The 25,817-nt window shown below is 37.1% G+C and overlaps 1 protein-coding gene across 2 annotated transcripts in view; it reads left to right on the forward strand.

Moving 5' to 3' along the window:
* The first annotated feature begins 456 nt into the window (after positions 1-456).
* LOC135207253 (epidermal growth factor receptor-like) overlaps positions 457-25,817 on the forward strand; it is a 540,996-nt gene continuing 515,635 nt past the window's right edge. For both annotated transcript variants that reach the window (XM_064238906.1, XM_064238908.1), the window contains exon 1: positions 457-1,093. In XM_064238906.1, the coding sequence (XP_064094976.1) occupies positions 985-1,093 (109 nt within the window). In that variant the 5' untranslated portion in view covers positions 457-984. The remainder of the gene's footprint in view (positions 1,094-25,817) is intronic.

The following is a 25,817-nucleotide window of genomic DNA, read 5'->3' on the forward strand; positions in this document are numbered from 1 at the left end:
CTATGCAGCACTGTTTTTCAAATTATTCCTGAAAGCTGCAGACATAAGCAGAAAACTATGCACAGTGCACTTGGTAGTTGACAGTCTGTGTTGTATCACATCGAGAAGAGGTAATGACACGGGTCACCATAGACCGAAGATTGATGAGTTGCCTTCATATTTTTGTCTAATGAAATTGCCTTCGTATTTCCTTTGATTACTCGAAACTATAAATAATGTTGACACTTATCAGCAGAGAAATTCTTTATGAGCACCCACCATTATCTCTCCTCTTGTGAAAAAGATAAGATTGATAGAGTCGGCGACGTCAAAAGTTTTTTTTTTTTTTTTTTTTGTTCCTTTTCTCTCTCTCTCCTTTTAACAAAGCGGAATATATTTGTGGCGGCCTCTGGCACCTCCTTGTGTGTCTTGCCGCTTGAAGATCCTCTCGACGCCAAGTGGTTGTTCACTGACTTCTCTCAGTGGTTGTTTAGACGTCGTGCGTAAAGGTCTTGCGCGTAATGCCGCTGAGGTTGACAACTAACCAAGTGTTACGATCCATTTGGTGAAGAAATGCGTTTTGTGTTCGTTTTGTGATATAATCACTAGGAGAGTAACGTGTGATGTAGTGTATACATATACTCGTGATATTAGAGGCTAAGAACACCAAAAATGTTTAATTAAAAGAGATTTTAAAAGCAAAAGATTTTTAAAAGACGTGGTCGAGTTTCCTCAGAAGGGTTAGACATTGTCATTTTCAAGTACGCTTTGCTTGTGTTTAGAAAATTTTTATGTCAGCAGTTGACACTATCGAAGTGTTCAGAAGAATAGAGAAACAGTGAATGTAAAAAGTGCCTTTGACATGTTGCAGAAGTCTCAAGTTGGGAATGTATACAATATGCACGAGTGATTCCAAATTACGCGTCTGCTTCCTTCCCTTGTGAAGAAATTTTGGAGGTCGAGTAACTCTGTCTCCAGAAAAGAAAAATTTTCGTCTTTTGGACTATGGGGGTCCAGGGCCGAATTTGGTCCTCTACTCTCTGGGTAGGCATCGGAGGCCTACTGATCCTGTTTTTCCTTCAAGAAGGTTGTTTAGCTGTCATCGAGGAAAGAGGTAAGGCGTATACCTACCTATTCTACAAGGCGTAGGCCTAGTTTAGTGCCTGACCCCGCAAGCCAAAGTTGTATGTAGCCGACTTTCATGTTATTTGTGATGTAGAGCAAGCATTGTTAATGAAAGATTTAAAATAAAGCCAGCTGCTGGACTCGTGCATGTATTTCAACGATTGCTTGGCGATTTTACCCAGACTGAATGTAGTCGCATGTTCCCTGCTTTTCTCGCGCTACAACATAGGCCTAGGCATGCAAAAAATTAGACCAATCGTTCACGATTTTGCGGCAACTTCGGGGCAGTGGGAAGTGTTCCTCTCGCTCTCATTTTTGTAGGTGCTTCATCTTTTTCCTATGGGAAAGTGCTTGTATTAATCAGACTTTGTGAGCTTGATGAGGAACATTATCATAATACATCTGCAAGCTGCAGGTAATGTGTATGGTCGTGGCAAGCCATGCTTTCAACTTATTGCTCTCCAGTGCAGTTTCAAAAGATTACAGTAATATCACTATAATTAACAGTGGTAGCATCAATAGATGATGAAAGCCTATTGTTGGTAGTAACAATAATAGTGACCTAAATTCCATCATTGATAGTAGTTTTAGTATTTCTGGGTTTTCAAACACGTTTTAACTGTGTAAATAAGCGTTTAAATCAAATCGTCCTTGTTGGAAGAGGGGGTTGAAAGGCCTGATGTGGACGTGCGGACTCGGCCCGACCAACAGATACAAATAGTTATCCTGGCCCTGGTGTTCTCGTTGTAAACCCAATCATGTTGATTTGAATACCTGAGTGCTCGCGTTTTTCCCGTTTCCACAAATTTCTACAGATAACATGGGCTCCCGCACGTAGGGGTAAGGTGGGCACTTACCCTTTCTGAAATCCTGAAAAAATTACATATATAGGCTATATATATATATAATATATATTATATATGATATATATATATATATGTGTGTGTATATGTATATATATATACCTATATATATATTTTTTATGTATTATATATATGTGTGTATAGTATAATATTAACCATATATATACATATCTATACATATATATATAAAATATAAAAAAAATCTATATATATAATTAATTTATTAAAATTTATATATATGATATATATAACATATATATATATATATATATATATATATATAATATATAATTAAAGTTATATTAATTATTATATAATTATATATAACAAATAATATATATATTATAATATATATTAAATTTAATTAATATACATAATTGCATTATTCAATAAAGATATACAGGCGATGATACTGATTTTGGAATTAACCTGCTAGTTCAAAGGGACAGAAGTATTTGTCTGCTTGATATCTTGATACCGGAAACTTTCCAGCATTAAACAAAAAGTGACTGGGTCCTGATACAAAAGATTATTGGACGTTTAAACGATTCATGCCTTATGTGTTCTGTATGAGATTGTCATATTAAAGCTACCAAATTTCGAAACTTAAGAAGTTACAGAGAATTAAAAATAGGTATATGATTATAAGAGGACATCAACAAAAAGTACAGATATACTAATTCAGTGTCATTTGGGAAAGAGAAACGAGCATCTTCCTTGAAATTCCCAAGTGGTATCCTAGATGGTAGAAAAAAAGTTTAAAAAGTGTGAAATAATTGCGAAGTGTATGCAGATGGGTAAACTGGAATATAAGTAAAAGGAAAAAACAAATTAGAAAAGAAATCCCAAAGATGATATACTAATAATAAACAGAACTATGAAAAACTGAGCGGAGATATGTAAAAGAAATCGAAAGGAAAATTACGTCACGGATATACTAATAATAATAACAATAATAATAATAATTTTTATTTCCAGTATACATTAGGTATTCTACCTAGGGCTAATGGTGTTAATGCGGCTCAAGTGGTGCACTGTATACATAACTGAAGGGTGCTTGCTGCTACTTTCATGCCCCTAACTGCATCCACTCGACAGCCTTATATTTTACCTTAATTCCCGCTTTCTTTCTTTCACTGTGTCCAATATCTATAATTAATACTAATTAGTGCAACTGAGGGGGTTTCTCCAAATTCCATCTTAAGATCCACGACCTTCATCTGATTTATTTTGTAAAATCTATATCTTGTCCAACGACTTCAATCACTTTTTCACCGTCTTAAAAAGCGCTGACTGGCAGAAAGTGCCGCAGTGCTTGGCGCTATAGCCTAGATTTCATGATTTATGTATTCTTCCATGAATCTGAAACGGTTCTTAAAAAGAAAATTTGCCAAATTGTAAGAATTGATAGGGATTACGTTATCGAAATGTTTCATACTGACGTATTCAGGACTAGTGACAATTCAGATTGTCTGAGTCAGTTAGGCAGATTTCTTAATTTATTACCAGTACTGCTGATATCAATATTATTGTAATTTTCGTACAAGTCTTACCAGTATTCTTCGTTGACTGACAAATTTGATACTTTACCAAATTTACTCATCTGATACTCACCATGTGCTTCAGCGTTTGACCATGATTGATGTAGTAGGTAATAGTTTCAATCGTGTGGGGCACAGAGAAGTATTTGGGCTTACGATGAATGGTTATAGTATCTGGATTCTCGTGTGAAGAAGTAAGAATTAGCAGTGAAAATAGTGAAACCTGTGTTCAGCTCTAGTTGAAAGGCAGTTGCATGGAATAATAACTATTAGTCTTATACTTCTTGCGTATTATTCTTCAGTTTTGCAATTATTATTATTGGGAAGGTAAGGTGATGTGGGTCCTCTTTATAGGGTTTTTATAAAGATATTGGAATATTAACCATAAATTGACGAGGAAAACTATGTAGAATGCACAATCAAGTGATGCTGCGAGGGATAGAGATCAGAGGCTGCAATGGAAAGTTTTTCGTGTCTTCTTAACATGATTACATATTATTTTTAAAGATAGTTTCATATTTGCTTACTTGGGGGACTAATAAAAGATTGTATGAAAACTTTCTCCAGTTTCATGTTCATTTTGATCAATGAAAGAAATTGGTTTTTTGTTTCCTGGTTTTCGGACTCTTTCTGTCGTGAATTTTGCCCCACGACTGGGTCCCGGTTCTTTCCTTTTGTTTTTTTGTTTTGTTTGCCCCTCAATAAAGCCACGTGTCACACACACACAATTAACTGAAAAATAGAGAAGTTGACAAATTCAACATAGCAGAAAGGTAAATTATACTGATATTACGCAAATCCCGTTGATTAAAACAAACCCTGACTGATGCAGACGTGAATAAGAAATCTTCACACGAAATGCGATTCTGGCTATGAACTCGAACCTCGAGGTGATGTGGATTATCCTACCTTTACGACAGTTCTTGCAGGGAAGGCCGGATTTCGCTCCGACAGGCTCGTTGTCGCCTCGTATGCTGGCATTCTCTTTTTTGTAATCCAAGGAGTAAATTGTGCTGTTATTTTGCCCGATTTATGATCAGTGTGGTTATTGTTAACTCAGTCAGTGGAAAGTGGCGAAGATTTTGACGGAAAAGTGGAGCCCACATTTTTCATGACAACATATTATAACACGCATCGTAATTAAGGAAGATATGTCTACATTATTGATTTTAGATGTACATTATTGATTAACAGATTAACATGTTTCCGGAAGAAATGCAAATACTTACAAAAGTTGAAAGATGCCTATTCTAGACGCAATGTTCAGCCACTGTTTCAGGGTTTTTCATTTTAAACACGTGGGTGTGGTAAGAGGTATCTTGAAATTTTGTAAAGGGGCATCTACACGGTCAAACGGTTTGACCATCTCGGTTTACCAATGCGTGTTTGAATTCAAACTGGACTTTGTGATCGGGTAGTTAATTGGATAAAGAATATGCCAATAAGATAACTAGAAACAAGGGGATATCTGCTCTTCAGGGGATACTAAAGGAACTTGAACTTGACTATTCACGGGACAATGTTATGAGGAAAATAAAGTCATTCTTGTGTTTGTGTCCTTTTACTTACTAAAAGGAATGAAGCTCTTAATAGATCCAAGTATACTGCCTCGTCCATTCTCATATAGCAAATTGCTGTAATTGCAAATCAGCAAGCAAGTTTGTGTGAGAAAGTTTGGTCTCCTTTTTATGTATTTTTTTTTTTTAACAACCAATCCTTTCTCCACGTCGATTACTTTATCTTGATCTGGAGGCACCTTTCCTTCTCAATTGCACGAATCGCACTGAGGGGTGTAGGACACCTTTCAAACCTGTTGACAAACAAATTGGGCAAACCGGGTTTGACAAACCGCTTGACCGTGTAAAGCCCCTTTAGAGTCCGGATGTGGTTCAGGGTTTCCCGCAATACAGGTTTGATACGTACGTACCCAAACAAAATGCCAAGATATATACCGCCTTATAACATCCATGTGTTAGAAATTAAAATCTCTGGAGCTAGTGAAAGGGAAGGAAAATGCATAGGAGTTTTAGCTCGAGTTGAAATGAATTGGCCTCAACATCTGAAGCGTTAGATAACACTTTATAAATATCCAATAGGTCACATATAATTCTCTCTCTCTCTCTCTCTCTCTCTCTCTCTCTCTCTCACAACATAAAGTTCATGTATTCATATGTATTGAGACATGTAGCATATCTAATTCAAAAGAAGTCAAGAAAGATTTACAGGAAATCTAGATTTCATATGAATGTCAGGTCAGTGAGTATTGTAGTCCGCGTGGATATTTGGTGAATATTCAACGTATGAAGGTATTGTTGGTCGTTTGGCTAGCGAGTCACGCGCTGTTTGGCTGTGTACTGAATATCGCGTTATTACTACTAGTAGGACTATAGAATATGTCTAGTTTTGTGTTGATTGTTTTTCAGAAAAGCATAGTGGCATTTTTCAGTAAGTTAACCTATCTACTCGATAGTATTTGAAGAATTACAATCCTAGTGTCCTTTATTTTAATAATCATATCTGAAGAATTATGGCAGTTGGGGAAAATTATTGCAAATCTCTGACTTATGACCTAAGGAGAACATATGATTATTAAACCAATCTTTTGCGTTGCATGAGAGAGAGAGAGAGAGAGAGAGAGAGAGAGAGAGAGAGAGAGAGAGAGAGAGAGAGAGAGAGAGAGAGTTATGAATAAAGAAATCATATGCTGACACAATAGTTGGATAAATTTTATCGACAATGTTTGTTTTCATGAAATATGAAACTTGACATTTCGTAAGCTGAATTTTTATACATAAGGCGCAAGAACAGCAGGAGTTGTCGTTTGCATCAGATTTTTAACCGAAATACCACTTCTTTCGCTTCATCTTAATTCTTTTTCACACAGTAATTTACAGTTTTGTAATAAAGCAGCCTATGGCATAGCCAACATTCGACATTATTCCCGGAGTGTTTGGATGTGCACTGAATATTTCCTCCACAGCTCTAAAGTGTAGTAAGAGAATCTGCAATTGATGAATGGTTGGTCTTTTCCATTTTATCTCTCCAGTATTTCCTTTCAAGTCTCAATTTACTCGTACTGCTTATGTTAGCCCCTAGTTCTGGTTGTACAGAATAATACAGTATTGATTTCTAATCATATATAATGCTCACATCTCGTTGGTATCTCTGTCAACCATCGCAATGAATCACTGATGCTCTTGGTGTCAACACCAATGTTGCATGTGATCTTTGTACTTCCTTCATTAATTCTTGGAGAGAGCTCGTTGCTAAGACATTTTTGGTGAGCTCTAAAGCTTCGCTAATCTGAAATAATTGTTGGTACAAGGATTACATAGGCTTGGTAGAAGAAGGTTATATTAGGTGTGATTTATATTTCAACGAGTAGGTGATTAATTTCTTAGATTTTATATAATGTTTTGCCGAAAACCAAAAGAATTACACTGTGATGGATACGCTTACAGAATGAAAATATCGGGTGAAAATTAGTCTCTTGAATGCACCATCATGGACGGCTTGCTTGTGTTTTTCATGAGAGATTCTGAAGGTGTTCCTTTTTTATTGTTCGATGGTCAGTAACATTAAATTCGGAGAGAGATTATATATATATATATATATATATATATATATATATATATATATATATATAGTATAACCCAAGGCCCTCTTGTGAAGAATGCGAGATGTTAAGAGGGCATTGTGGCTATTACAATTACACATGTATCTGGTAAAACGTGACTAGTAGATTTTTATATATATATATATATATATATATATATATATATATATATATATATATATAATGTGTGTGTGTGCTTGGTTTATGGTTAAGCTGCTTTCCTCCCTAACAAGAGGTCCCGCGTTTGAATTACAGATGAGTAGGGGTGATTAAACTCACGTTCGGTTAAACCCTACTGGTCTTTGTTAATCTTACCAGGAATCTGATTACTATACTTGGTAGCTTATCAACTGTAGTGGAGATTCTCAGACGGGATGGAGAACGCAAACGGCTGGTATCCTCACCACCGCATCTAAAAATATTGACTTGGACCATTCCATGTTTTATGCTATTAATCATATGAATCGAATGTACAGTCACTTAAAAATGTACTGCAACATACTTCAAAACTTTTCGGACAACAGCTTATAATAGTGACATCTGGCGCTATTTGGCAACTAGAGCAACTCAGACACTTCCGACGCGACCGAGAAATTACTTGCAGTTTAGCTTAAACAGTTTTTTTTTTTTTTTTTTTTTTTTTTTTTTTTTTTTTTTTTTTTTTTTTTTTTTTTTTTTTTTTTTTTTTTTTTTTTTTCCTGATACTGTTGTCTTACTTTACTTGATTAATAATGTTGCTATAATACTTTTAAAGGTCATCAATGTTCTTATGTTTTAATACTTTCATCTCCAGAGGTCATGACTATTTATCTTTTATCTTCTTCATATGGGTACACTTTGCAAACATAAGTAGGCCTACGACTGTTTAAGTTGAACTGCTAGCCGTAGCAACATTAACAATTACGACTTAAGTGAAGATTTGGCGTATTATATGTATAAATTTTTCATGAATGGTATTTGAATGACTAATCCTTTTTATATTGTAAACTAGTGAAACTTAATATTTTCATCTCCAGAGGTTATGACTGTCTATCTTTTATCTTCTTCATATGGGTACACTTTGCAAACATAAGTAGGCCTACGACTGTTTAAGTTGAACTGCTAGCCGTAGTAACATTAACAATTACGACTTTAGTGAAGATTTGGCGTATTATATGTATAAATTTTTCAAGAATGGTATTTGAATGACTAATCCTTTTTATATTGTAAACTAGTGAAACTTAATGTAATATATATATATATATATATATATATATATATATATATATATATATATATATTATATTAAAGAAGTCAGAAGACATGACAAGGCCAGATGATATATATATATATATATATATATATATATATATATATACGTATATATATTATATATACTATATATATATATATATATATATATATATATATATATATATATATATATATATATATATATATATATATATATATATCTGGCCTTGCCATGTCTTCTGACTTCTTTAATAACAATTAGACCTATTTGCCTAACCGCTTATTCACGTCTATTTTTGTAATACGTAAAATATAATGGCACACACACACACACACACACACACACCCTATTGTTAAGAGATTTCCTGGAAAAGGAATTAGTAATTTGTAAGCAGCTTTCGTCTTTAAGGTATCCTGACCATATAATAGAAGAGCAATTCATAAAGCAACGCAAATTTCTACCGACCCCCTTAAGACAAGACCAGAGAGATACTCAACAATAAAATAAAAATTCCACACCTGGACAGGATTAAGATGGTGACCCAGACCCTTGGAAAATCTAACCCTTTTTCTTTTACCTACCCAAATACCTTAGCCAAATCCCTGATTAATGTCCAACAAAAGACAAACCTCTTCCACACAGGAGTATACAAAATCCCTTGCCTGGACTGTGACCAATCTTGCACCAGTTTTACAGGAAAATCACTTCCCCAGAGGTTAATACGACATAAATGGTCAATTAGGTATGGACAACAGAACTCAGCTATTTTCAACCATATAAATAGCCATGACCACAGAATAAACTGGAATTTGTCACATAATTTTTAGCAGCAACGATACAAAAGTCAGATGATAGAATCGGCCTTGATTAAACAAAGACAGGTGTTGAACATCTCAAAGGGCTCCTGGGATTCAGATGGCATAGATAAAATCTTCCTTCAACCAATGCTTAAGAGGATTAAAGAGGAATTATCAGTGGGAGTGACCTAAAATGGCTTAACTGTGGATGGATCTCTTGCTATAAGTACCGCCTTTTCTGTAACTTTTCTCATTCATTAACTACCTGAAGAGAGAGACAGCAGTCTGAAATATAGTACTTTCTTTCTATATTTTGGCATTTTTATGTGCTCCTTTTATAGATATAATTATATATATATATATATATATAATATATATATATATATATATATATATATATATATATTAATAATATATATATATATATATATATATATATATATATATATAATATATTGTAGTATCTGTTCTAATACAAACTTACGCTTACATAGATGTAATTTCTTGCATAAGATGCTCTTTGGCTGTCACTGACTCAATAGAAAAAACAAAATCCTATTCTTGAGGCTAGCTCGTCTGCTGTGTTCTCACCTTTAATAGCACTCAGTTTTCACTGCATGCTCTCCTGTTTTATGCTGAGATTTTCTCTTTGTACATGCCACAGGTGCATTATATTCGTACATGCCACAGGTGCATTATATTCTTGTGGTTCTGCTGAAGTACATTACCCTCATTTGCTGGTACCCTTCCTGTAGCCAGGTGCTTGCAGAAGTTATATATGTAAATTCATGAGAATTTGTGGGTCGAGGTGGTGTATCACCCACTGTGTATTTTCTGTCAGCGAGAGAATGCCCGAGGGAGGCCATGTGCAAGGAGTGTGTCAGGTGGCAGACACCTCAGCAGGCCTTATATGAGAATTTAAGATGTAAGAAGGGCAATAACTCATTTTGGGAGCCAACCCTTATCCTTTCTCTCTTACTGTGATTTCCCCTCGCTCCGATGCCTCCGCCTTCAGCAACGCCTCCCACAGTTACTGATGTCCCTCCAGCAGCACCTGCCAAAGAATCCTGGTGAGGAAAAGCCAGACAGGACAAAACATCGATAGGGAAGACTCCCCAGCATCCAATCATTGTCCACTTACGCCATAAAAACTAATATCTTATCCTCCTTTTCTGTTTTCTGCAGTTCTGGGCAAGGTAAAGGTAGAAGAATGCTTGGTAGGGGATAAGAAGCATTCTTGCTTGGACTAAGTGGCCCTTACTTCCCTCCCTTCGAAGTATCAGCATTTGGAGAGGGGTTGTTCTGCTGTGGCATCAGAAAACATAGGGAAAGGCTTCTCCCTTCAGTAGCCTCCCTAGCATCATCCTTCATCTCTTATGTCTCTTGTCTTACCTAAGGACAGAGCCCAAGGAAGTCTTGAGGGAGAAGGACAGGTCAAGTCATCAAGGAGGAGCAGATACTGGCAAAAGAGCCATTCCTCAGTCAGGAGTCAGAATGAGCAGTGTAGTCAGTCAGCAAGATGATCACACAGTTGTCAGTGGAGTTAACATTGCAGGAGCAGACTGTGAGACAGGAAATCAAGGAGCTGATTAAAGAGATGGGACAGGTACTCTCAGGAGTGGTGTTGTTGTATCACATCCCACTCTAGAACATCGTTTTTCTCCAACCAGGAACATGGAGACTTGTCTGAAGTACTCCTCCTTCCTTGAGTGCTACCTAGCTCCTACCCAGCAGCAGAGGTAATCCAGCTTAGAGATGTCCTCCTCAGGCAGTGCAGGCTAGGTGAGCTGACACAGCTGAAGGCCCAAAGGATGAGAAGATTTCACAAAGTTTATGGCTCAGATACGACAATAACTGGGATTAGTGGATGCCCCTGCTTCCACCTCTCATGACCTCTTCTGGCTCTCCTACTTGAGTAGATGGTAGAGACTACCCTGGGGGTGGCAGAATTGAATGACTTGGTCATAAGTGTGGAGAACTCCCTGGCTTTGGTCAGCTCAGAGAAACATGCTGTCCTGCCAAGAAAAATGTCACCGTCTAGAAGAGGCTTTCACAGTCCCGAGGAGCTTAGACCCTAACATCTGGAGGTTTGGGAATACCATCCCCCTTGAATGGTTCAAACAACAGGGCTTAACAGGGCCAAGGCCAACAATGTGGAACTGCCAAGGGTCTCGGCTAGGAGAGGCAAAAGACTCCGTCATTCCAGAGAAGTGACCAATCTTCAAGAACCACCTAGCACCCAGGAAGGTCCTTTTGTACACTGTAAAAACGAGACATATGAGCAAATGTAATTCAGAAGAGGAGAGAGTCGTTCCTCTCTGTTGTCCACAAGAACATCTCACAGGAGTGTTGGTTGACCTTTAGAAACAGCCCTCTGGATTATTCCCTATACTATTACCACCAGAATAAGTCCAGAAAGCAAATGAGATAAGAAGGGAAGACTACTGGGACACTTCTCATGGGCCTCCTTTCCCAAGCCTGTACACCATCCCAGGGTGGCACCCCTCAGCAGGCAACACAATTCCAGCAGTAGGCGTTTCTCCCCCCAGCTGAGATTATGTGAGCAGGGACAGAACATGGGACCCAGTAGAGGTAGAGACATTGCTCTTCAGTCATTTCGAGCCTCCCTGGCAAGAGGGGAAGATCCAGGTGAGGTGAAAAAGCCCCCTCTTCAGCTGCTACGAGTAAGGGGGTGCCAGGTGGACAAGTGGGTGGTGTGGCAGCAGTGTGAAGTAGATGAGTGTACAGTGGACAGTGTTGGTCCTCAAGGGGTACAGGTTGCTCTTCAGTTTGACTAAAGCCCCTTTGTCCAAACTACCATTTCTGTTTCCTTTGTACCAACTTTAATCATTGAAGGGGAGAGCCCTGCAGATGGTGATAGAAGCTATGCTATAGAGGGGAACAGTGAAAGTAGTGGAGAAAAACTTTATCAGATTTACACTTGGCTTTCTTGCTGGAGTAAACCTCTGGGGGGTGGTGGCAGATGATAGGCATATCGCCCTGAATGGCTTCCTGCAGCGGATCACCTTCTCCATGAAGATGCCTCTGTTGGTCATGGTGTCAATGAGGAGGGAAACTTCATTGTCTCTATAGCCTTGGAAGATGCATACTTCCACATTTCATTTCCATTCATCCAAGCTCCAGGAAGTACCTGGTGTTTGTCTCTAAAGGCCAGTTTACACTACGCTTCAGCGCGTGCTGCACAGCTCAGACCCATCACCAACTACTACCAAATTATTGTTAGCCCCACCTTCTTGAGTGCTCCCCAAGACATATGAGTCACCACCCAACGCATCAAACCGAGCTTGATGGCTGAAGCCTGCAGGCGCCACTCAGACTCACTCTGGCGACGACTACTCACTAGTAACATGGAATGGAAATGAGAGAAAGTTAATTTTCTCATAGATGCTTATCAGGATTATCTGTTACAATGGCAGCACAGGCAAATTCTTCCTCGTCACTGCTCATCGTGGCTCTCGGGAAGGTACTGCTGCCGGTCGCAGCAATCACGTAGTGTAGAAGCAAAACGCGCTATGCAGCATGAAGCGTCGCCAAGGTGGGCGGGCATATGCTGGTAGAGATGACATTTGTGGCGCCACAAACATCATAGTGTAAACTGGCCTTAAAGGTGTTATGTGCCAGCTCATGGCTCTCTGCATCAGTCTGGCTGACAAAAGCACCCCAAGTCTTCACCAGAGTGGATAGTGTCGACTGTTATCCTTCTGGGCACACTCGAAGCATATTACCGAGGAGGTATTCAGACAACAGACTGTTTCTTGCCCAATCAAAGACGGAAACAGAGAGGGCTGGGGACTTGCTCCTGAAGGTGGTTGTGCCAAATTTTCGATACCCATCATCGTAAGCCACCTTTTGTTTGATTTTATTGTTTTCAATAAGCATTAATGAGATTGCGGGTAATAGTGGGGTGGGGATTGACATGCAAGATGGGTAGGATTCGGACGGGTTTTTCATATCATGTTTTAAAAGTATGTCTGGTCTATAATAAAATTCAAGTCTGTCGATGTACTTTGAAACAAGGCGCTTCCTGATAACAAGTGTACTTGCATTATAGAAAGCCCTTTAGATCTTATAGTAACATCCAAGATACCTTTAAACAGGATGGTAGTCTGGATTTGATCAAGTGACATTCAGTGCTGCCTTTGGCCTATTTAACCTAAACCTTGTATATATGTATAGTCAGAACCTCATTATCAAACTGCTGTGAATACAATGAAGCCACGAGGATTACAGTGTCCTCAGTGTAAATTATGCTCTAATGCTCAAAGTGCATATGGCTTATATTGCTATATTGCCAAATTCGATAACCTAAGGTGTGGAGGTCCTGTACCCCTGTCTCCACTGTAGTCTCTTTAGTGATTATTAGCAGGGAATTGTTGATGGTGTAAATAGTGATCTGGCCTATAATAATGATAGTTCGACTAGCTAGTAGTGTTGGTACTGTTTTGTTTTTAGATTCTGCTGACAACAGGATTGAAAATATTCAGTTAATGAATATCTTGTTGCAAATACATGCTCCCTGCTAATGAGAAATGAGGCTGAACTCGAGAGAAACGACTATCGTCTTAATGAACTTTTGCTCTATGATTCGCTGTGCAAAATTTGTAGTTAATGATTTCGGATATTTGACAATACTTTGAATTACCCTTGACTCATTCATAGCATTCAACGAGACTTCTTATGTTACCTGAAGATTTTTTATTATTGCTACGGTTATTTCTGTTTGCAGTGATTGGTTATATATAACTCACTTGAATCAGAATCTTGTCCTGTGTGCCAGCAGCCTCTTGTGGTCTTTAACCTCCGTGTTTGGTCATGTTCCGTTTTACATTTTTTCCTATAGGCCATTTGCTACTTCCATTGGCGCCTAGTATTTCTAGTTAAGGCGTGATACTTGTTTTGTAGTGTCGCTCCCATGCTGTTCCCGATACCACATTAGTACCAGAAGCACTTTACTAGCTAAAAGATTATCATAAGAGAAAAATTATAATCACGGCTGTGGATTTTCATTGGTTTTCGGTTAGTTTTTGTGTTAGTGGTTGTTTTCAGGATTGAAACAGAACATGTAACTTCCTTTCCATGTATTTTTATAGCGGTTGTTTCCCCGATTCTCTTGAAAATACTTATAGCAGAGCAACTCATGGCAGAATGTGATTTTTTTTATGAAATGTTGTCATTCTGCAACTCAGACCTCTATGTTCAGATATGAAAAGGCTGAGAACATTAGCCTTGAATGATATTGAATGAGGAGAATTGTCCTATTATTAAGAATTTAACGAGTGAAACAAGTATGGGTTCATAGAAAATGGAAAACATATTTCGAGAAGCTTATCGGCATGAAGAGTTATAACTGAAGACCTCATGCTGTTCTTGAATTTTGCAAGTGAACTATGCAGTTTTGGATCGTGGACTGATATTGAAATTACGGATTATATATACTGATATTGTACCTAAACATATACTTTTAAAGTAACACTATAATGTAACTGAAGCCTTCATTATATATTACATTACTACTGTTGCGAAGAAGAAACCGAGGCTACAGACAGAATTGGCTTCGACTTATAAGGGAAAGGTTTTTGGAAGTTGGAGAATTGGTATTAAACTTTTACGTTAGCGGTGTTAGTAAGATTACCCACTACATGCTATCTTGAAGCAACTAGTAGAGAGAGAGAGAGAGAGAGAGAGAGAGAGAGAATATCTGTCACGAAGACAACTCCGTGGAAGGCAAAGCAATGTCCGAGCATTGAAGGACATTTGGTCATCATTCTATTCAGTCACCGGAACGTTTCCCACAATACCTCCCTCCATCTACATTGCACTAACCCCCGTCCGCTGTCTACCCCTTCTTTCTCTCCTGCTGTTTCTTCCGTCTTGACTCCCTCTCCCCCAGTCTCTTGTTTCCTCCCTTTTCTTACCCTCGATGAAGGAGGGTAGGTTTTCCTCATGGGAAAAATTCCTGGTAAATTTGTATTTTCTGTAAACACACACACACACACACACACACACGCACTATCTATTCATCTATCTATCTATCTATGTAATCTATGTATATATATATATATGTGTGTGTGTGTATATGAAATCGTAATAGCCACAATGCCTTCTTAACTTCTCAAATTATTTGCTCGATTTTGGATACGCTTGTCACTACGAAGCTCCAACTTCAATGAAATTTGAAGAAATCCTGATGTCCGGTAGCGGGAAACGAACCCGTGTTACCATAAATCCAACGTACGGTCAACCTTTGTGTTGGCCTTGACCTCTGTACCGGACATCAGGATTTCTTCAATTTTTTTTTTGAAGTTGGAGCTCGAGGCTTTGTAGTGACAAGCGTATCCAAAAAAAGAGCAAAGAGTTTGTGAAGTTAAAGAGGGCATTGTGGCTACTACAATTTCATATGTATCTAGTAAAATGACCAGTAGATTCTATATATATATATAATATTATATATATATATAAATATAATAATAATATATATGATCTTATAGTAATGCCTATATTGCTATCCAATTATCTTTAACTCTTTTGACAGCTGAATAGTTAACCGAGCATTCGAATCTTCCAGGTGCCGAATCATGTATCGACTACAATTCCTTTGGTCTTCGGTGATATTCCCCAGGCGGAGCGAAGGAGCGAACTGTATATTAATCGACATTTGTAGCTTAATATTTGTGATTTAAAAAATAGTCACTCAGTGATAAAAGTTCACACACAAACACACAAACACACACACACATATATATATATATATATATATTATATATATGATATATAATATTATATATGTGTGTGTGTGTGTGTGTGTGTGTGGTGTGTGTACGCATATGAATAATAACACACACCATTTTCATAACCATTGCTTGAGAAATCAAGGATTTTTCTCAAGTGTAGCATCTTCTGCTCTTGTTAATTTACGCCAGCTAATTGACCAAATCTTGGTGAATTAATCGTTTTTGGAGAACGGCCAACCTTTCTCCCATTGTGTGTATGTTCGTGCTTCTATGTACTTTTTATGTTAGTCCGTTCAACCACGTTATTGAAATTTACGTGCTGGAGATAAAGAAAAAATATAAAAGCGATGGCGTGAAACACGTGTTCTTACAGACGTGTGTATATTATATATATAGTATATATATATATATATATATATATATACCTACCTATATATAATGTGTGTGTGTGTGTGTGTGTGTGTGTGTGTGTGTTTGTGTGTGTGTGTGTGTGTGTGTGATGTGTGTGTGGAGAGAGGGGGGGGGGAGGGGGGCATGATTTTTTCCAGCTCAGAAGAAAAGTAGCAAGCCCTTATGCGACCTTCAGTTTACGCAGGACGTATGCAAGATTTTCCCCTGACGTATAAATTGCAAACATTATATTCCTATCTTACCGTGAAGTGGTCTTCGTTATTAATACTCATACTTAGTATTACTCATACTAACAACAAGGATCAAATAAAAAGGACATAAATTAAAAACGATCATATATTCTCAGTTATAAGCGGAAGCACAAAACAATTGAACAGAAATGTAGCCTCTACATTCAGTACATCAAATGAATTAAAACGTGCTAAAATCTATAGCAAATTAGCCCATTGTTTTACCAACGACAGTAAAATAAAATATGCTGTATTTTATTAGAAATAATTTTTCTGTATTGTTTACCATGCACATTATATATTTATTTTTTACATTTTCATTCCAATAAATAAATCATAAATAAAATCATAAATATTCTTCCGCGTAATTGAGTTCTCTGTACAGCGTATAATGCTGTATGAAACTCTCAGCCACGGCCAATAAAACTCAGATGCGGCCAATGATACTTTCAGCCACGGCCCAGTGGTGGCCTGTGCTGTTTGCACCTATAGTGCTGCCAGGCGCACGATCATGGCTAGATGGCTGTAATTTGTTATGTCTGATGATTGGCGGTTGGATGATCGACATCCAATTTGCAGCCTTCTCGCCTCGGTAGTTTTTAAGATCTGAGGGCGGACCGAAAAAGTGCGGACGCACAGACAAATAGCAACCTCAATAGTTTTCTTTTACAGAAAACTATAAGGGGAACAACAGAATACAACTTATTTAAAATAAAATGCGGATTTGAAGGTTAGTTCTCTTCAACAGAACGAACTCGTTATCCCTAATGTGAAGTCGCTTCTGTCGAAAATATTTCTTTTTGGGGTCGATTGCCTCTGCCTGTCGGTAGGTTAGAGGTCTTGTTGTAGCAGCGTTGAAAATGCACACACTTACACGTCATATCCCCTTTACCTCCCTCCCCCTTCATACGTGCATCTAATTGGGATGGGGTCTGGGGTCAGGTGTTTGACGGATATTCTGAGAACGACAAGACGGAGGTGAAGGAAGAGTTACAGTGTTCGTTAGTGAGAGCTTCTTCTCCTGCTCCCACGTCTTTGTTTGTAGCTCTTCGTTGGGACTCTTATGAAAACACTTTGTATTTGAATATATTTATCTCAGTAAGGCAACGACAGTACCAAGTTCGTCATGCCGCTCTCGTTCAACCCAAGAAAGGATAGACGCTGTTGGCTCTTAAGCCCCTTGAAGATCACGGGTTCAAGTAAGTCTTACTTGATGAACCCCGTAGGTGGGTAGTGCTTTCAGTGCACCTCACGTGGTGCAACGTAGGCATTACTTAAGGGTCTTTGTAGTGTCCCTTCGGCCCCTAGCTGCAGTCTCTTTCAGTCCTTTTTCTGTACCTCTGTTCATATTCTCTTTCTTCCACCTGACTTACCACCCTCTTCTAACAATTGATTCACAGTGCAGCAGAGGATTTCCTCCCACTACACCTTTCAGACCTTCTTACTGTCAATTTCCCTCTCGGCGCTAAATGATTTTATCGGTCTTAGTGCGGCGCCATTGGCTTGAATTCTATAATCCAATCCAATTTTGGTAAAAAACGAAATTTAAAACAATTTTGAAGCCCCCTTTTTAAATGGAAAAGGCATTTATGTATTATATTATATTATATTATATTATATTATATTATATTATATATATATATATATAATGTATATGTATGTATGTCTTCTTCTTCTTGCCGGGTGTTTTTAACGCTCATTGAATTGCTTATTTTATACAAGATTCTCTAGTTTTAAATAACTCTTCTTACTCTTTCTACACACACTCACACACACACACACACACACACACATATGTGTGTGTATGTGTGTATATAATATATATAATTATAATCACTCCAAAAAAAAAAACCACAGGTGAAGAAATAACATATGTAACTTCTTCCCCAGTGGTTTTACTGATATATAAGTTACGTATCAGAGTGATTATAATTTTATATGCATACAGACACACACACACACAACATACATATATATATATATATATATATAATAGTATATATATATATATATATATATATACATATATATATATAGATAATCAGATAGATAGCGTTAGTTAATAATATTATATAAATGTTTAAGTTAAATGTAGTTAATGTTAGAAATCCTGTGGCTTTGTGAGTAATACTAAAATGAGAGAGAATACTTTCTGTTGTTGTTTCTCACTAAAATGACATATCTCTTACCTTTTCGTCATCTTTGCAATATGTGATCTTCATTATCTTTACGCCGGCAAGCAGCCACCAGGCATTGCTTATGTAAGGAAGCAGGATAACATAAGGTAGGAGTAATATCCAAATCTGGTGTAAACGTTTGATTAATTTCGAAGATGATAAATTTTGATACATTTATAATACTATTTTGTTTAGTAACAAAGGCGATGCAGTAATTTAGAAGAGTGGTATTTAGCCGTACTGCAATATGAATAGAATGAAAATGCGGTTCAATTTTTAAATAGATTATCGAGTTTAAACTATTTTACTATACTAAATTTTTTATTTAAAAATTATTGGCATTTGTTCTTCTATTTTATAACAAAGATAGCGACCTCACCCCATTGAGAAACTTCGACAAAGGCCTTTTTTGAAGACTGGCATTTAAAAAAACTAACTCCATCTTGAGAGTTATGTAAATCTCCAACTTTTTTTTATTTTCCTTCGGTTGGCTGAGAGACCAGTTTTGTAAAAATTTGTATGAAACTCTACGTACGAAAAAACAAAATTGTGTATCAGTTCTTTGTCAGCTTTTTTTTTTTTTTGTGGTTGTTACCTAGTGCTGCTACCATGATGTTTTACGGCTTTCTGGAATACGGGTCTTTTACGGCTTTTTGTATTATTGCCAGGCTGTTTTCTGTGAATCCTGAATTGCTTCAGGGTATTCTGTGATGTCGGAATTACTGCTATGGGTTTGCACAGAAATGAATTTGGAGTGAAAGGCTTCGAATGCTATGTTTGTCCATGAGAGGGAAAGAAATTTGAGTCCTATATTATTCCTTTTTTTTTCTTGAAGGCGCTAAGCCTAAGGCTTAACTCCGAAATCTCATCAGGGAAAAATATTTATCATAAAAAAAGCTGTAACATGACACTATGCAGTAAGTAGTCTTTCTCAAGCCAAGGGTTATAAGTGAGGTAGTTGGAGAGGGGAATGATGGCTTTGGTCAAATCCACCCAACCTTTTATCTTCTCTCTCAGAGATTGCTCCTTTTCTGGAACCTTTATTATGCTCGTTGTTTCAGTGTCTGTTTTAAATTTTTATTTTTTGCTTGTCATTCTTTTAGCCTTAGAATCTCTAGCCTTTATTTTTTTTTCTCGGTCGTTATTCTCTTTCATGTTTTTTCCTTTACAGTATTCTTTGTTTCTATGTTATTCTTGTTGTTTTCTTTTTTCCAGCCGTCCAGTTGAGGTGATATAATCGTTGGATATATAACTGTTTCATGTCGGTCTTCCTACTTGTGTCTTTTATTTTGTGACGATGATTTGATTGCTGTTTTATGATGATGTATTCGTAGAATATGCTGTTATATAATATTAATCTGTAACAATGCGCTATTGTAATAGCCACAATGACCACATAACCTCTCGATATCTTGACAATTTTTGATAACCTTGTCGTAACAGAGCTAAGACCCAGGTGAAGAAACATGGTGCCCATATGTTTGCGTACGACGGCTATGTGTGCGCGCGTCTTTCCAGAGGCAGCATACTATATCACATCGTACTTGTGCATAGTTAAGGTACTTCTAAGTGACGTTTTATACTGTGTTGTATATACTGTTATACGCTGACATACAAATATATGCTACAGAAATATTAGTATTATAAGGTATATTTAAAGAAATGTAAAAAAAATGTGGGACCTACTAGTAGACAAATAGTATACTATTGCATATAGTTTTATAAATGTTTTATCTATTTATAAACACGAATATATTTTGTTGCTATATACACATAGATATATTTTATTTGTACACACACATGTGCATACTTGTAGACACTAGCCATAGCATATTCATACCCCTCATGTAGCAGCAGCAGAGAACCCATCAGAATAGTGACAGAAGTTAATTCAGCGTTGGCCTTATTTAATTTACTTTACTGAGTGAAATGTAAAAATGTATTACGTAACAAATACGTATTTTGTTAAAAACTTTATAGCAAGGAGCATACTTTAATTCTTCTCATTTGTAAGAATACTTTTTTACGTACTTTGGAACTCAAACCGGACATCTTTAAAAGGATTTGACTTCACTTGACCTTGTTCAGGATTTGGAGGCCCAGCGTCCCTTTTCCTGATGACCTTTTACTCCAAGCCTTTTAGGCTTCCGGAGACTCGATTTGTGACCTATGTTTGTGTGACACTCTCTTTTGTTTGTTCCCACACTCGACCGTGGTTTGAAGTCCCATTGACCCTAGATGGGTAAGATGATGGGCCGGAAAAGAAGAGTATGGTAGGCATTTGTCCAGAGGTCACCACGTCCTGTTTTTGACAAGTTCTTCAGAGCTAAGGCTCAGTCTTGGGGATTATCGAGGATTTCGATTTAAGGGATGGGAAAACAAATTATTATTATTTATTATTATTAGTTGTAGTAGTAGTGGTGGTGGTAGTAGTAGCAGTAGTAGTAGTTTGAACCACTTCTCAACAATTCTGGTGTTCGTTGCGGTGACATTGGAAGATCCAAACTAACGTGTAGCAGTTGGAATTATTATTATTATTTTTTTTTTTTTTTTATCTAAGTATCATTCTTCTTTTAGAGCGGAAATTTTGAAGTACTTTGTTGCTAAGTGTTTTGAAAGTCTTCCTACGTAATCTAAAGTTATTGAGGAATGTAAAAACAAGCCGGCTAAGATATAAACTATCTTTAACATTCTTCCTTCATATCCTCTTTTCTTTTAATATGGCAGTAATCATAAAACAGTGTTCGTAGATGATTTCCTGCCTATAGATAAACAGTAACAGATTCTTTGGAGGGCAAGAAATGTTCCACTGATTATTAATGCTTTGGAGATCTTTGGGTGTTCAGCGTCAAAGTTATTTTGATGTTTCCCCAGTCTTCTAATGTCCAAAAGAAATAATCAGTCCTGTCGTGTTAATATATCTTTAGCGATAAGAATGGGGTGCTTTTTTCAGCATAAAAATTTCGTTTAAGTAATGATATAAGAATATTGCAGAAAGACCTTTCTTTTTTTAAGGCTAAAGGATCTTTCAATGTGATGTCATTGATATATTCTCGTGGTTCCGAATGAAAGCTATTTTTTATCCCCGATGTTCTCTCAATTTTTAGAGGAATACTAGGACTTATTTTTTATAAAGGCGATGCAAACAAATGTCTTTATGTAGGTAGATATGAATGGTAAAAGAGAAGAAGAAAGAAAAAAAGGCAAAAGGAGGTAAAATCATGCAACTTAGCTTTGAAGGCAATAATTGTAAACCTACTTATCAGATACAGTACTCAGGAAATAAGAACTGTTCAAGTATATGAGTATCTTACCAATATAGAATACCACGTTTATTTGTTTGGGCCAAGAAATGTGAATCAGACATCCGTGTTACCTTTATTCCTCAAGTCATTATAGCTTCATTGTTATTTGGCGTATGGTGATGCATAACCGTCCATCTCTGGTCACCAAACATTTATTTTATCGGTCCCGTCTCGTTGGCAACTCTGATCCTTGAATCATATCAGTCATTTTCTCGCTTCTTTCCCTAACCTGTAGCACAGTTTTAAGTAACTAAAGACTGCTCGAAAAAAGGCCAGTCGGTGGAATGGTTTCGGGACCCTCTTGGAAAAAAAAAATATAAAAAAATAAAATGGGAAGAACGAATCGGAGGACATGCAAAAAAACCATTGATTAGGGAAGTCCTGTCCATGATGTGATAGGGAACGTATCGGAGAACATACATGTTGTTGTAGACTGGCAGAATAGCACACTGGAGAACATGCGAATACCTTAACGAAAATATCAGGCGAAGATCAATTTGTGGATGATGCGTAGGACGGCGATCAAAGAGTTCTGAAACTGTCTTGGTTGTGCTGAGGAAGAGTCATACTTTTAAGTATGCAGTAAACTTGAAGACACGCGACTGACTGCGTGCGTATTTTTGAACAATCTTCAGGTGTTGAAACGTACTAAGAAAGAAGAATAGCAGTTTTTTCCAAAAGGGAAGGTCATGGAAGACCAGCAGAGCTGTAAAAGGTATAGAAAAGTTATACATGCTTCTGAACCGAGAAGCTTCTGGGCTCAGCAAGGGAACAGAATATGAGGTAACAATGAAAAAGTGTTGTGTTCGTCTCCTGGAAGAAGGGAGGGGTTCTCATAAATAGCCTGGGCTGGATAGCGTGTATGTATATCTGAACGTTATTGCTAATCTACTCTTCTTAAGAGGTCATTCTTTCAACAGCTAGGCTACTTATTATCCCGTCTAAAGGTTACCGATAAGTTTTTTGCGGCTTTCCATTTGCAAATTTGTTTTTATAATCAGATGGATGTATATAAAATGGTTCGAAAATGACGGAACTTCTATATAATCGGTGGAGTGATTATCCCCTTCAGTCGAAAGTTCTCAGACGTCACAGGTTCTTTTTCCACCTGTCGACTGAGGTCACGAAGTATCTAATTATTGCTGATAATACAATAAGAAAGATGAGTCATTTGAACGTCTCTCAATATAATTGTTAATTTTGTTCATCGGTTGTTTTACCGAGCTGGAAAATATGCAAGTATAATTTTATGAAACTTGAAGTGTCATTTTTTTTCACTTTTGTGTAAGTATTACTTTACTCTGGAATATTCGTTATTTTAAGGGCGCGTCTGATTGATGTTCCTTCTGCTTTGCTTTTCCTTGGTAGATCTGTTCACTTTTGTTATATTGTTTTATTCTCATTTTCTTATCCCTTTTATCTCAAGCGGGTTTTGATTTCGTTGCTCTTTACCCTAGTATCAACTACTCACCTTTACTGAATATGGGAGTCCCTAGGTTGGCAGGAAACAGGGTTCCTTTAGTTGATACTTTGAACATTTTTGGCTTGCTTAACACTATGCTTACCACTATTATTTCCCCGAGGGTTTAGCTCTAACTATGTGCCTTACACAACGAGCCGTAACGTATTTTCAAGTTGATAACTGCTACAAGTCTCTTCTATTCCAGTTTATATGTTAAATTAACATCTCAACATGTCTACGCTTAAGTACCAAGTCTTAGAATAATTATACGGCAAGGAGGGTTCATTCTAAGTTGCTCGTCGATGCGCTACTTGAAAAAAACTTTGGAATTCTGTTGTCTATTTTGGGGTATGGGGTCCGAATTGCACATTCTATCCAGTTTTTGTGTAATGCTGTTTGGTGTGCTAGACTAACAGAGGATTTCCTGAGGTGTAAATGGCGATGGTGGTGTTATTACTTACAAGGTTACTGGATTAAAAGTACAGCCTTAAGTAATTGTTCTCTTGATTTATACAGCAAATGAGAGCTTTTCCCTTTGTGCGGTAGGTTTAACAAGAACTGCATATAAATGGGCCCTTGAAATAACGTCAGATCTAGTGTTTCATTGTTTTTAAAGAAATATCAACGCCATCGAAATGAACCACAGAAAATGAATTGTGTACACACATACACACACACACACACACACACACACATATATATATATATATATATATATATATATATATATATATATATATATATATATATATATATAGTATATATACATATTAACACACACTATATATATATGATATATATATACTATATTAGCTACAAATGTTCTTCAATATCTAATTCACTCTACCCCGGAATTAATATATTTTCATGTAAGTTAATCGAAGGGGAATTTTTTGGTCGATAAGGAATTCGTCGGCTCATGGGCGCGAACCACAGAACCAAGAATTCAGGACGGCTATCACTGTACGTCTTGAATTCATGGTACTGTGGTTCGCGCCCATGAGCCGACGAATTTCTTATCGACTAAAAAATTCCCCTTCGGTTAACATATGAAAATATATTAATTCCGTGGTAGAGTGAGTTAGATATTAATGAACATTTGTAGCTTAATGCGTGATATGTGACAGGGTAATGTGATAATATATATATATATATATATATATATATATATATATATATATATATATAATATATATATTTATATATATGTGTGTGTGTGTGTGTGTGTGTGTGTGTGTGTGTGTGTAGACACGGTGTATGAGTAGTAGCCCTAGTGCATTGATAGAACTGCATTTGTGTACATTATATATACTGCTTAGAGATGGCATAAAGAAGCGCCGAGGTAGTGTGTGAAGAGAATTTTCTCCGCTTGGTTCTTACCCACTTCCTGTGGAAGCTGCCAAATGTCACATGAGAGGCGATTTTCCAGATAGTTTTTCTCTAATTCTGTGCGACGTTTTGTCGCTCGTATGACGCTGCTTACGTTATGCTACGTTGTTTTGTACAAATAATGTGAAAAGTAGAAATGCATTGCTGTGACGATTTATGCAGGTTGGAAGGGATGCGTTTACTACTCCTCAACTTGTGTCTTCCCTCTCTCCCTCCTTCCCTCCCTCCCGGCGTCTACTACCTTCACCCAACATCCGGTGGAGCTGTCTTACCTGGAACAGTTGCCAGTTAGTTAATGGAGGTTAGTATAAGCTGAATTTTCTCATTCTTTCTGATTATGTCAGAACTGGTGCCGTTTGGATTTTGAGTTCTTTTGGGGAATGCATAGAGTACTTCTAGACTATATTTCTCTTGCAATGATATAGGAGAATTATTTCAGTGTATACGTGTTGGCATTTCGTAAAGGTGGGGGGGCCCGTTGGTTAGGGGAAGAGGAACAGGTGGCCATCGTTGCGCTCGCTTCCAATTCGGCTGTAAACTGGCTGTAGCAATATCCTTTTAAATCTTCCTGATATTTCTGCTAGTCTCATTGATGATAGTCACCATCATATTCCGTAATATTTCATACCTTTTTATAAATATCGATTTTGCATATGATTTGTTTATTGGCAACACCAACATTCTTGAATGTGAATATAAGGGTATGGTTATGTATTAGGGTTCCAACATTGGCTGTTCGGTCGTTAATTGGAAGAGCCTTGTACTGGAATTAGAAAATGACTCTTTACCAGAATTTTCAGCTATTCCAGTACTCCAACGGTCAGCGCTTCCTTTGATCAGTTGGGCTCCATGAGGGTCTCCGCTCTTATCTTGGCCAGTGTTTTATAATATTATATATATATATATATATATATATATATATATATATATATGTAA

The sequence above is a fragment of the Macrobrachium nipponense genome, chromosome 32 (genome assembly GCF_015104395.2).
Source record: "Macrobrachium nipponense isolate FS-2020 chromosome 32, ASM1510439v2, whole genome shotgun sequence".
NCBI lineage: Eukaryota > Metazoa > Arthropoda > Malacostraca > Decapoda > Palaemonidae > Macrobrachium > Macrobrachium nipponense.